A 12,891-nucleotide genomic window follows, 5' to 3' on the forward strand; every position below is an offset into this window, starting at 1 on the left:
TTCTATATGGAGGGGTGTAGGTCCCTAAGGTCCTAAGAGTGGCTCTTGAGTCTTTGCTGGAATGAAGGACCGAGTCAGTTGATTCAGCAAACAGCTTCTGCGTGTCGAAGGGGAGATCGACGATCTTTGCCTGCAGATCCCTCGATATACCCGAGGTTTGGAGCCAGGACTCCCTTCGCATTACCACTGCCGTAGCTGTTGAGCGTGCTGCTGTGTCCGCAACATCCAGGGCAATCTGAACTCCCGTCCTCGAGGCGGCGTAGCCTTCTTGCACGATAGCCTTGAGCACCGGCTTCTTGTCCTCTGGAAGCGAGTCCATGAGGGAGGTTAACCTAGAGTAGTTGTCGAAATTGTGGTACGCGAGATGCGCTGCGTAATTCGCCATTCTCAACAGTAGGGTGGAGGAGGAGTAGACCTTTCTGCCGAACAGCTCTAGTTTCTTGGCATCTTTGTCCGTTCCCCCTGTTTTGAACTGAGACGTTTTTGATCTCTGTTGAGACGATTCTACCACCAGAGAATTTGGTTGCGGGTGGCTGAATAGGAACTCCATGCCCTTCGCTGGCACGAAGTATTTCTTGTCTGCTCTCTTGTGGACAGGCGGAATAGTCGCAGGGGTCTGCCATATCATGGTGGCGGACTCCAAGATTGCTTCGTCAAGCGGTATGGCTATTTTAGAGGAGGCCGGAGGTCTCAGATTTTTAAGGAGCTTATGGTGCTTCTCTTGCACCTCTGCTGTCTGGATACCTTGCGTGAAGGCCACCCTTTTAAACAACTCTTGGAACTGTTTGAGATCATCCGGAGGATGGATGTCACCTGGGGCCGTAGCCTCATCCGGGGAGGACAACGAGGAACCGCTAGGGTACGCCTCTCTGGACCCCTCCGGGTCCTGTTGACGGTGGTACACCTGCTCGCTAGAAGCTTGCGAGGGAAAATCCCAGGGTTCCAGAACCAACTCCCCCTGAGATATCTGAGTCTCTGTCCCCGTTCACGATTGCCCTCAGAGATACGGAACCGTCTGTGGGGATCTGTCCCTGGTAGTATGCCTATGGTGTCTATGCCCCGCATGATAGGGGCGACCATGGCAACACGGCCACTGCTCCTGGGATGGTGACCTGGACCACTCCCTTGGTGCATACCCCCTACGTCTGGGGGTGCGAGATCTTCTGGAGACCTGGGACGCTGGAGAGACCAATTCGTGGTAGTACTCAAGTGGCCCGAAGCCCAAGAAGGGCGAAGGTGGTCCAAGCCATGGGGAGGCTGGCTGTAGAAATGGAGATGGGGGCTCTGCATAGGCTAGGGGTGACCCCTGCCTTCTCATTGGAGTCCGCAGCACGAGCAGAGGAGCCCTGTATGGAGAGGGACTGCGGTGCCATGTTTTCTGTGCTGCCTTTCCCCTCCCCTGTGGGGGTGGCTCCGCCCCCTGACGCGTCGGGGATCTCGGCCCTGTAGTCTGCACCGCGCTCCTCAGCGGTGCCGCGCGGGCGGTCTCCCCCGGTGCCTGCAGGTCGCGTGCCTGAGCGCTCTGCGCCGCCGGTTCCCCGGGGGTCGGTGCCGCTGTTAGCGGTGCCGCCGGTTCCGGCGCTTGCTTGGCCGCCGCCCTGCCCGCGGTGCGGGGCGGTTGTTTGATCACCGGAGGCTGAACCTCCGCCACGTGCGTCTCCACGCCGCCGCCAATCAGCTGTAGCTGCGGCTGGGGGCTGTGCGTTCCACCCATCCTGCTCGCTGTTGCTGCCAGCAGGGATTGGGTTGGGGAGATTTTCCTCCGTTTTTGCGCTGATGGGGTTAGGGACGCGGCTTTCCTTTTATGGGCCCCGGAGGGTCCCTCCTGCTGCGGCCACTCCGGCATGTCTGGCTGGAGGGCCTTGTCGAACAGCAGCATTTTCAGCCGCATTTCCCTGTCCTTCCTTGCTCTGGATGTTAACTTGGCGCAGAAGGAACATTTCTGAGTGACATGGGATTCCCCCAAGCACCTTATATGCTGACTGTGCCCATCAGACGCTGGCATCGCCTCGCGGCACGACTCACACTTCTTGAATCCTGAAGAGGACATTGTGGTGAGTCTTTGAGTTGTTAATAGGGTACTTAGCACCTTCTCTGTGCTTGTTCCCCTCTCGGATAAAGCCTGCCGCGGCAGGAGGACTAATGGCCCTAGGCTCCTGGCCTCCGGTGCTCTGCTTGTTACTAGGATTGGAAGCTTTGAATTCCTTTCCTTTCTTTGTTTTTTTTTTTTTTTTTGAAAACAACAGCCGACTAACTTAATCTAAGACTGAAGAAACTTTAAAACAATTAAAAACGTTAAATATGCTAACTCTGGCCATAGCCTGAGCGGATTCCGTCCGCAGCTGATGGCGGTTAAAGAGGAACTGGCGGGGACCGGATTGTGCACATGGCCAGGAGCGCGCAGGGGAGCGGCGCGCACCGGTGCATGTGCAGTCCAGCAGAAACTGCTTGGAAGATCCGACCTGCGGCGCCGGGGCGAGCCCGACACCTAACGTGGAGCACCCATGGGGACACTCGAAGAAGAACTATCTACTCTCCATGAATTCTTTGGTTGTGAAAGATGATGAGCTGACAAACCCAGACATTAAAATATCTTCTTTGCAGAACATCTAGAACACAGACTGTGATGGTGTAGGTTTCCCCACACTGCTCCACAACATGTCTCAACTTGTTCTGGGATGGTCACTTTTAGCAGAGAAAGAGCAGGGATGCCAATTACCTTCTAGTCTGATGACTGTTTTGAGTGCTAGGCTCCTGTTCTCAGAAGAACTACTGTTAGTCCACAGCCATCAGAAAGTGACAACTTTTGGCCTAGCTGTTTTTCGCTGGTGAAAAGCTCCTTACCACTAATGTAAGCCATCAATTATGACCTTCGCGAATTATCCAAAAGAGTGTAGTTTCTGTCTCTTTTTCAGATATTCTGCATGTCCATTATAAGGACATACTGGAGATGGTATGGAGAGTGAGGCAAATGGTTGTCTATATAAAGGCATAAACTCAACTGAAGTCCTTGTGTTCAGAGACTGTTCCCCTGCTGGTGAATGGTTCCCTAAAGATAGAAGGAGCAAGTGGGATCACGGCTTTGTCTTGCTCCAAACTGGTGGGCAGCCCTGGCATAAAAAAGCATGGTGCACCTAGGATCTCCCTCTGGGACAGTGCTGCATTTCACTATCCCCAGTAGAGGGCTAACATCACTGGAGACACCAATGGTGCGTACAGACGTAGAAAAGCATGCTATAGTACTTACCTTCATACTCACTATTGCTACCCGGAGATTTGTTCCACCTAGATCCACAGCCAAGGCACTCTGGGTTTCTAGGATATGGTCAATATCTTGTGAGATGTTCTCCTTTACAGGAGGAAAGCAGAACTTCTTCTGCAGTGGCTCTTTGAGGTTAATAGATTTGAGGAACTTCAGAATTCTTGGAACAGCATTACCATCCCCATATATTTTTGAGCTGTAACATAAAAAGCAACAGTTATAGGGCAGATAAAACAGCAAGTCTCTAAAGCACTTCTAAGGCCATAATATTTCACATCTCAAAGGTTAATACCTGTACCACGTTATCTACCAGACAATAATCTATTTTGAGTCCCTGAGACTGCCACAGGCTTTGTTAGACGCTTCATCACTCTGGAGTAATTTGGGCCATCCAGCTACAGGTAGCACAAGCTGGGAATTACCACTATTTTCCACTCTGTACTCTCACTTAGCCCTGTTCTACGAGGCTATGGTACACCCCCCGACACACACTTTTTTTTTTTAAAGAATTCTAGACATCCACACAGAGCCCTGTTCATCAAGGCACTGCAGCAAAGCTTTGCTGTATGAGTTTCAGTCTGAAAACAATGTGCAAAAATTCTGAAATTCACAGACCACTTTCCTTTTTATGTAGTAAGAAATCTAAGATGATTAATCCTTCCTAGAGAGGTGACTTAATCTTGAACAAATACAGTGAAGTCTATTCTCCACCCAGGTTTCAACTAACGCCTTGTCTTCATTACACAGTGGATCAACGCAGCAGCTGTTCTAAATCCATTTTTGAGTTTACTGCCATTTGCACTGGTACTCCACCAAAAAGAGAAGAACAGCCAGTGCTGACAGGAGAGCAGCCCCCACCAATCTTACTGCATACAAGATGTCACAGTAGGTATGTCGACATCAGCTATGCTATTGGTGTAGCTGAAGTAGATCAATGGTGAGGTTAACTGTAGACAAGGCCTCAGGGACTTTTCTCTTGGCCCCTGCAGTGCAATGGATGGATATAGGTACTTACCAAGGATACTGTTTTCCAAATTGGAGATGCAAAGCTTGTAGTATTTTGTCCTGTGTATCAGCATCACGAACATGAAGAACGTTTTCACCTAATAATCAAAAACACCATGTCATTCTAGCGCATGCCACCTATTTGATAAATAATGGACAGGGAAGTGGAGAGAGGTTGCGATTTTGACATCAGAGAACAGTCTGAAATGAACAAGGAATCACTTTTGTGTTTGGGCAAAATGTATTAGGCCTCACACCTACCCAACAGGAACACGACCTATGTGCACACAGTGTCCCTATTTCTGTACGTGTCCTCATCTTATTTGCTTGTGTTACACCAACATTGCTGTTAGGATCTGCTCCCACTGAAACCAATAGCAAAACTATCATGGTAGAAGAGGCTGCCTGCTAAGCACTTAAAGAACAGAATTTTTTAACTATAGGGTAATTCCCATACAGTAGAGCACCACAGAGAAGAACAGGAAGGTAAACCAATATTTACATCATATCTGAAGCACTTGTGTGATTGTGAAGAAAAACTATATATTTGCTTTTTATACCTGCTGCTGGTGGTGATGTGCATGTATATTAAAATTGCAGGGTCATACTAGAATGCATAGTTTTATGTATGTTACTCTTTGTTGGTTGTGGCACTGCCCATTTTTATTTTAGTTAGACTATTTAGGTATGTTCTTTCCTCACCATGAAAGTTACAAGCTAACCTAGTGCTCACCAAATGATAGAGTCAATAATCAGATCAACCATTTCATGACCAATGGAACATGGAGATGCTTATTGCTAGATGTCAAGGTGAAAAGCGGGGCTGATGTCAGCGGAGATCACCACCTTCTGACAGCACTCATAAAGCTTTAGCTAAGAAGCAATAGTTGCAAGGTACCCAGGCAGAAATGCTTTGATGTAGAGAAGTTACAAGATCCCAAAGTTAAGAATACTTTTGTCCTTAAGGTGAAAAACAGGTTTCAAGCACTACAAGATCTCGAAGAAGAAATTTTGAGGCGTAAAGGGACTTCAAAGTTCCTCAGGCACTTTGAAGTACCAGTGGGTGAGCCGTGGCTACACACAAGCCAGCACTTTGAAGTTTAACACTTTGGAGTTGCTGCGGGGAGGTGGGGGGTTGTTGGCTTAATGAAATGCTGCATATGCACCGCAGCACTTTATTAATAAATTCCCAACAACCTCCCTTTGAAGTAAGGAGGTAGTGTAGACACAGCCAAAGAGAGCAAGGAAAGATTTTTAAAATCACCAAACTTGTTTGCAGTAAGTATCATGCCAGTACAAATATCCCTGTCATGGCCAAACAAGGAAATGTACTTAGAACAGAGAGGGAACAAGAGGCTTGCTGGGCAGACTACTTTCAGAAAGTTCTAAACAGGCCACCACCAGAAGAAGCTGACATTCTAGAAGCAGAAACAGACCTCGACATAAATACTGCTCTACCAAAAATGGAAGAAATTAGCATGGCAATAAACTCCTTAAAGGATGGTAAAGCTCCGTGACACAACAACCTCAATGCTGAACTGTTCAAGGAACACTGAGAGCTTGCAGCCATTATTCTCGAACCTCTCTTTACAGCAACATGAGAAGAGAAGCAGGTGCCAGAGGAATGGACTAATGGAATTGTTGTTATGCCCAAGAAAAGAGCACTCAATGACTGTAACATCTGGTGCAACACCACTCTCCTCTCAGTGCCAAGCAAGATCCTTGCTAAGATCGTTATTCAGCCAATCCCAGATGCTGTTGACAAATTGCTGAGGAAGGCACAAGCTGTCTTTCCCAAAGGAAGGGGGCGTATAGATCAAATTTTTGTACTGTGTGACATCAGTGAGCAATACATTGAATGGCAGAGGCGGTCGTTCATCAACTTTATTGATTTCGAAAAAGCCTTCGACAGCACTCATGGGATAATCCTTGGAATATTTTGAGAGCATATGGAATACCACAAGTAGTGCAGCTCATCAAGAGTTATTAAAACAATTTCACATGCACCATGGAAAACAAATATCTGTGCTTCGAAGTTAAGACGGGAGTAAGGCAGGGATGCATCATGTCTCTGATGCTCTTTAACTTAGTCATAGACTGAGTTATGCAGAGTACAACAGAAGATGAGCCAAGCTGCATCAGATGGACCATCTTCTCCACACTAGAGGACCTTGATTTTGCTGATGACCTCCTGCTGCTTTCCCATATGCATCATGATATGCAAGAGAAAACAAATCGACTCTGCACCTTTGGAAAACAAGTGGGACCAAGAGTTAGCCAGAAGAAGACAGAAGTCGTGACCCTAAAAATAGAGGCACCAGCATCAGTCAAGATCGATGGCCACAACCTACCTACCACAGAGAACTTTACGTACTTGGGTGGTAGTATCAGACAAGATGGAGGTGTCAGAAGCGATATCCAGAGTGGACTCAGTAAAGACAGAAACACCTTCGTGAGCCTGAATGCTGTATGGAAGTCATCACAGTACAGCATCCACACCAAACTGAAGTTTTACCAAAGATCCCTCTTATCAGCATTATTATATAGATAAGAATGCTGGCAGAAGACAGACTCCAACCTCAATAAATTGTCAACCTTTCACACCAGAAGCCTCTGGAGGATCCACTGATAATTTCAAGAATAACTTCAAATCAGGACATGCTTGCACAGTGCAAGCAAGATGATTTGGCCACCATCATTATGAAAAGACACAGGCAATGGATTGGGCAGGTGCTCAGGGAAGATGGAAGCTGCATCACAAAGATGCTGTGCTTTGGATCCCTGAAGGGAAGCAGAAACGCGGATGACCCAAGACAACATGGCGCTGGACTGCTGAATTAGAAATGAAAAGCATGAATCACACTTGGGGCGCTATTGAATGGCTGGCCAGTGACAGGCAGAAGTGGAGGACTTTTGTTGCTGCCTTACATGCCAGTAGGCATAAAGGGCAATAATAATGACGATAGATAAAAGCCTTTTTATAAAAATCATCAAAACAGACGACACAGACCATTAAAGTTATTAAGGTAGATGAAAACTGCCCTACTTCCATTATGTCCATTAAAAATGCTATTGGTAAGCCTGTTAAATTTTGACTTTGTTTTCTGTGATGACACAGCCACATAACCAGACCCAACCCCTCAGGAAGTTAACTTAGTATCAAACACATACCTGTTTCTCTTCCTATCTGACGTGTCCCCAGGTTGATGACAGGGGTTCCAAACGCTCCCACTTCTCGAACACCGCAGCTGCTGTTACCAATCACACAACCAGCATGTGCCACTAACTGGATGAATTGCTCAAATGGAACATGTTTCACTGCTCGAAAATTGGGATGATGCTCTACCCCCTTCTTTCTCATCACCCGAACCATCTCTTTGCTTCCTATAGAAAAAGCCAACACTTGAAGTCAACCAACAACTGAAATTTTCACTGTGGTTACTGAAGGGGCAACTGTATACACAGTAATTATATGTTAGTAGCAGCCTCTGGTGCTAAGACAAAAGTACTGTGAAAGCAGAAGGGCTGGTATTCCTAGGACTGCTCCCTCTCATAAATCACTCTGCTCATTCTAGGCACCTATCCAACCAGGACTCCTCACAGCTGCTTCATCAAGCATAGGCTTCCCACCAAGAGTCTGAGATCCAATGGGGAAACACTTCATTACAAGTTTATTTTTTAAACATTTTAGAGCTGGGGCGGGGGGACCAGAATAGTTTGTCCATCCCTCTAAAACTGCAATGCCTTCCCTTTACCTTCTTCAAAAAATTGAAGGGTCAAGGTGATCCTGCATTCAGCATGTGGTTCCAGTGGTATATAATGTGATACCTACATCACTAAGCTACTTATATGTGGGTAGATGAGGTAGCATAAGTGAATATGTAGGGAGGGAAGAGAAAGCCATAGGAAAGGCTGAAATGAACCAGGATGGATGCAGATGGATTAGGAGTTCTGAGTGAGACAGAGGATGAAATAACTTCAGAGAGTGTTCTGAAAAACTGAGAGGGCAATTCTTCACCAGTTTAAAAAAAAATCAAAAACAAAATCCAAACCACTTATGATAAGTTCCTGTTTCACTCACCTGCATCAATATTTGGAAACAGAACTAGAGTCCTTTTGTTAAAGGAGATGAGTGCATCCAACGTTAGTTCAAACATCTTTATGGAATGTTTAATATCAGTGGTCACAGGGTGCTGCAGAGCAACGATGTAATCTCTGGGTTTAACATCTTCACCTGTTCAAAGGGAGCCCAAAGTGAGACTCTTTTATTAGTAGTGTCGTGGTTGTGGTGGAAGGATGATGCTAAAGCCATTAAAATAAAAAGCTCCAGAAGTTTTAATAAGCAAATTGGATATACAGCACAATGAGTTCCAATACGATAAAGGATCATAAGAAAGTAAATAATACGACTTTGAAGTTTACCACAGCACATGAGACGATTGCTATTGTCTTAAAAGCCCCAGCACAAAATCAACTGCAGTATTGCATGTTAACATTTTACAAGAGCACTTTGAGCATAGATCCGAGGCCTCTAGTTACTTCATCATAAAACTGGATTAACTCAGGTGAAGGCAATCAAATTATTCTAGATTTACACTATTTTAAATGAGAGCAAAATCTGACCTTTAGGCTACAGCACAACAGCAAAAAGGCAGATTGGACAATGAATTTCATTGTGATTAGTCCATTAGTCTCCTTAGAGTTCTTGTCAGTCTTCTAGGCCTCAACAAACAGATTTGGCATTATTTGCTTAAAAGAGAGTGGCTACTATAAAAACTTTATTTCACTTCTTATAATGTTCACAATAGTTTATTCTGAAAATGATTAAACTAATGAACTATCATAAACACAGACCCCAACTGATAGGGACTAAAGAATTTTCCTGTCAAATACCAACAAGTTTTGCTGATTTCTATGGAATGATCTGAAAGTAAATAGATGATATGCAAACACACATCTCTGAAATATAACATGCTACTGTATTGTACTGTGTCGGAGAATGTACAGTGTGTAAATGCCCTTGATTTTCCGCAAATTAGTTCCATGCACATTTTTAACATTTTTAAGTTAGAGCTGCTCCCAGATGTCTGGATATAAAGGATATGAACAAGTTTCTGGACCTTTGTGTATCAAAGGAATAGCTCTGAGTTCTGATTTATTTTTTCACAAAGAACTCAGCCAATTTAACTCTTGCTTTTTCACTCAGCCATAGGGTTTGAGATGTTAAAGACAATTTCTGACTACACTTTTTGTTCACATACGGTTATTCTCTCCTAGCTACAAAGAGAATAACAGAAATCATAGAAATGAAGGAGTTTCTTAAAGAAAGGAACACAATCAAAATGTGACATTTGGGTCTCTAGAGAGCAATGGGGCCCTGAATATTTAAGCATTACATCTGACAACTGATAGGATGTAATTGCGTTAAATAATATGTGAGGTTGATGCTCCTATTTCTTTGTCTCCAAGCTACAAACTAATTGGCCCTTTCATTAACCTGGCCTTGAAAACAGACTATCATGGTATGATAATGTATGACAATTTTATATTGTTTTTCTCCCTCTGGTTTCTGTGTTCTCAAAATAATGTGCACATTTTTCTGAAATGTGAAGGGCAGAGTGCAGGGGTATTTTTCTTTCAAAAGAGCGAGGGAAAAGACAGAACCATTCTGCAATAGCATTCTACTGAGAATCAGTATACTAAGGTTTTCAGTAACATGTCTGTGTTTATTTAGTGGGTCTGTGTGTACTTCTGTAGTGGGAGACAGAGGATAAAATACCACTGTCAAAATGTGCTTATAAAGTTCATAATTATCTTTTCTCATCTTCATGGAAACACGAAAAAAAATTCATGTCTGCCTATCACTGAAATTATAGGAGTTCTGAAGAGAAACCATATGAACTTTAAACGGAAGTGCAATACACACCTAACCACATACGTATAATACTCATGTAGTCTTTATTTTTAGAGGAGAGAAGCTTGTCATATGAGGGACAGCCAGCCAAGAGAATGCGGTCATGATCTTCGCACATGGATATCAAATGCTGTTCCGCACTTCTTGTGCAACACACATGGAAATGAGCCAGTTTGGTGATGGCATGTCTGATTGAGTCATCTATAGTCCCACTGACTTCCCCGCCTTCAATATGAAGAATCCGAATATTCATCAAGGCTGCAGATGTGGCCAGTGCTAGAGCATCAAATCTGTCCCCATGAACGATCATTATGTCAGGTTTCAGACGGTTGAGGACATCTGGTAGCTTTACTAATGCAAGGCCTACTGACTCTACCATGGCTGCCTCATCCTCGCCTCTCACTATTGTATGCAACCTCGTGTGAATGTCAAAGTCATCTTGTTCAATCATGCGGTAGGTATTCCTGATGAAAGAAGCGAAAGAAAATAAATGTACAAACTGCAACACAGCTTGCTTTCACACTGATGTATCTTATGACGGCAGAATCATATAAGCATTTCATTAACAGTTGGCCCATTAACTAACTTGGAGGATGCAGCAAAATTCTCTCCCTTTGCAGGAGATACGTTTTCAGGCTGGTAACAACCCTTGTTCACTGAGGTCAACATTTAACAGGTAGGGTACCAAAGGCGGTACTTGATGCTCTGCTTGGGCACCTGTAGCGCCTGTTGACTTCAGTGGGAACTGTGGCCACTTAGCACCCTGGAAACCAGGCCATTGTGATGTAGGTGCTTGATTTTAAGAACCTAGTTTGAAAAGATTGGCCTGCTTTCTACAGCTTGCCATCAAATTAGCACCTTTCAGATAACAAAAAAAAAACCAGACAAACGAGTAATCCAAATTCAGTCTGGGTTTTCAGCAAAAAGAAACCAGACTTTCAAAAATTTACCTTTATCTACATGAAAACAGTGTAAATAATGGGATGATGGGAGAAAAGGAGTCACACAAACTCCTACAAATGTGTCTTTGTTCAGAAGCAGCTTTCCTAAGCCGTTGTGCAAACCACACACTCTCTCGCTTGCTGAGGGGCAGAACAGTGATCATAAGTGTAAGTGTGCTGTCAGGCTCTACTGATACCAAGTTAAGAGTCACCTGCCCAGTCCATAAGATTAACTCTGCCTGCCATCAGATGAATACAAGAAAATAGGATTTCCATTAAAAATGTGTGTGTGTTTTTTGGACAAAATTAATCTTCTCAGGCAAGATTAGTGTTGTCTAACCGACTTTGGGTAAAAATTTCCAAAGCATTTAAGGGACTTGGGAGCCAAAGTCCTATTTTCAAATGTACCGTAAGCACCTGGGAGCCTATGTGCCTATATGAATAACCCATACCTTAAGCAACATCATTTACACCAACCTAAGAGTAAGTGGGGACAGCAATATATCAGCATGAAAAGCTCTCCCGCCTCCAGTGTAGGGAGGAGTTAAGCCAACAAGGTAACTCTCCTGTCAGCTTACAGTGTCACCACAAGTACCACAGTGGTGCAGCTGCATCAGCACAGCCACATGACTGTAAATGCCGCAGCTTAGGTATAACCTAAGAGAGCTGGGCTCAATTCCTAGTGACTCTCAGACACCTTTGAAAACTATGGCCAAAGTATTTGGAGCTTCAGTTAGGGTGGAACTAAATATGTACTCAGTTTGGATACAGCTGATTTGAAAGATGAACGAGCAGCCTAGCAAAGACATTCTCCCCTTTATCAAAGGTCAATGGATAACAGCTAATTTCTGACATCTGAAACAATATTTGGCTAGAAATACATGAGTCCAAAAATTCAGTTTTCATGAGGAACATTCCCTGCTTCTTTAAGAGATGACTACCATACCATTCTGTACAGAGGATCTCAATCTGACAAGGAAAATGGCAGAGAGGAAAGTTTTCATCTTACCCATAGTCATCAATCAGATGGGAGCCAAGCACTACCACATCAAGTTCAAAGAACTGTGGTTCTGCTTTAATGCCAAACATGATAGGAGCCAATTTTGAATAATCAGCTCGATTGCAAGTAGCAACACACACCCGAAGTTTTCGTTTGTTCCCATTCTTCTCCATGATTTGTTTTTGTTTTGCAAGATTCTTGAAATACAGTTCCTGTAACAAGAGAAAGCAAGGATTAGTATTTTTTCTGTACAGTAATAAAATTGCATATTTAAATAATGAAAGACATGCAGCAGAATTCTATACTATTCAAGTGTGGAAATGTAGACACATGCGAACTGACAGATTACCATCTAAATAAGGGGTGAGCAACCTTTCTGATGAGTGCCGCCAAAATTTGACCTTTTAACCTCTAGGTACAGTCAAAGAGCAGGCGATGCTTTCTAAAGTCACTAACAGTCTCAGAAAGTTTCCAAAAACTTTGACACTAGAACACTCAGGCTTGGAATCATACTTGTAATCAAAGAAAATTAAACCAGCAAACTTCTAGATTGGGGGAAGCAAACATTTACTTTCCATCCTATGGGAGTCTGTACAACTGGATCTCCATAGTGAGTTTCTACAGATTCATGAGTGAGAAAAAAAGGTGACAAGATTTTTTTCCATTCTACACTGCAGCTCTGCTTCTGTGGAGCCTGGAGTAAACAGGAGTAGGATAAAGGCTCCAAAGACACAGCAGAAGTCAGATCTTAGGGCTCTGTTGCGTTTAG

At 44.1% G+C, this 12,891-nt stretch overlaps 1 protein-coding gene across 5 annotated transcripts in view; it reads right to left on the bottom strand.

Moving 5' to 3' along the window:
• GNE (glucosamine (UDP-N-acetyl)-2-epimerase/N-acetylmannosamine kinase) overlaps positions 1-12,891 on the bottom strand; it is a 79,946-nt gene that overhangs the window by 36,950 nt on the left and 30,105 nt on the right. For 4 of the 5 annotated variants that reach the window (XR_012645605.1, XR_012645606.1, XM_074994544.1 and 1 more), the window contains exons 2-7: positions 12,132-12,334; positions 10,194-10,645; positions 8,349-8,501; positions 7,439-7,651; positions 4,278-4,365; positions 3,248-3,458 (exon numbers count right to left, since the gene is read on the bottom strand). Coding sequence is in view for 3 of the 5 variants with exons in the window: in XM_074994544.1 (XP_074850645.1) it covers positions 3,248-3,458; positions 4,278-4,365; positions 7,439-7,651; positions 8,349-8,501; positions 10,194-10,645; positions 12,132-12,334 (1,320 nt within the window). In the remaining 2 variants the exon portion in view is untranslated. The remainder of the gene's footprint in view (positions 1-3,247; positions 3,459-4,277; positions 4,366-7,438; positions 7,652-8,348; positions 8,502-10,193; positions 10,646-12,131; positions 12,335-12,891) is intronic. The other variant, XM_074994546.1, reaches the window with a different exon arrangement.

This window comes from Carettochelys insculpta, chromosome 5, assembly GCF_033958435.1.
Source record: "Carettochelys insculpta isolate YL-2023 chromosome 5, ASM3395843v1, whole genome shotgun sequence".
Taxonomy (NCBI): Eukaryota; Metazoa; Chordata; order Testudines; family Carettochelyidae; genus Carettochelys; species Carettochelys insculpta.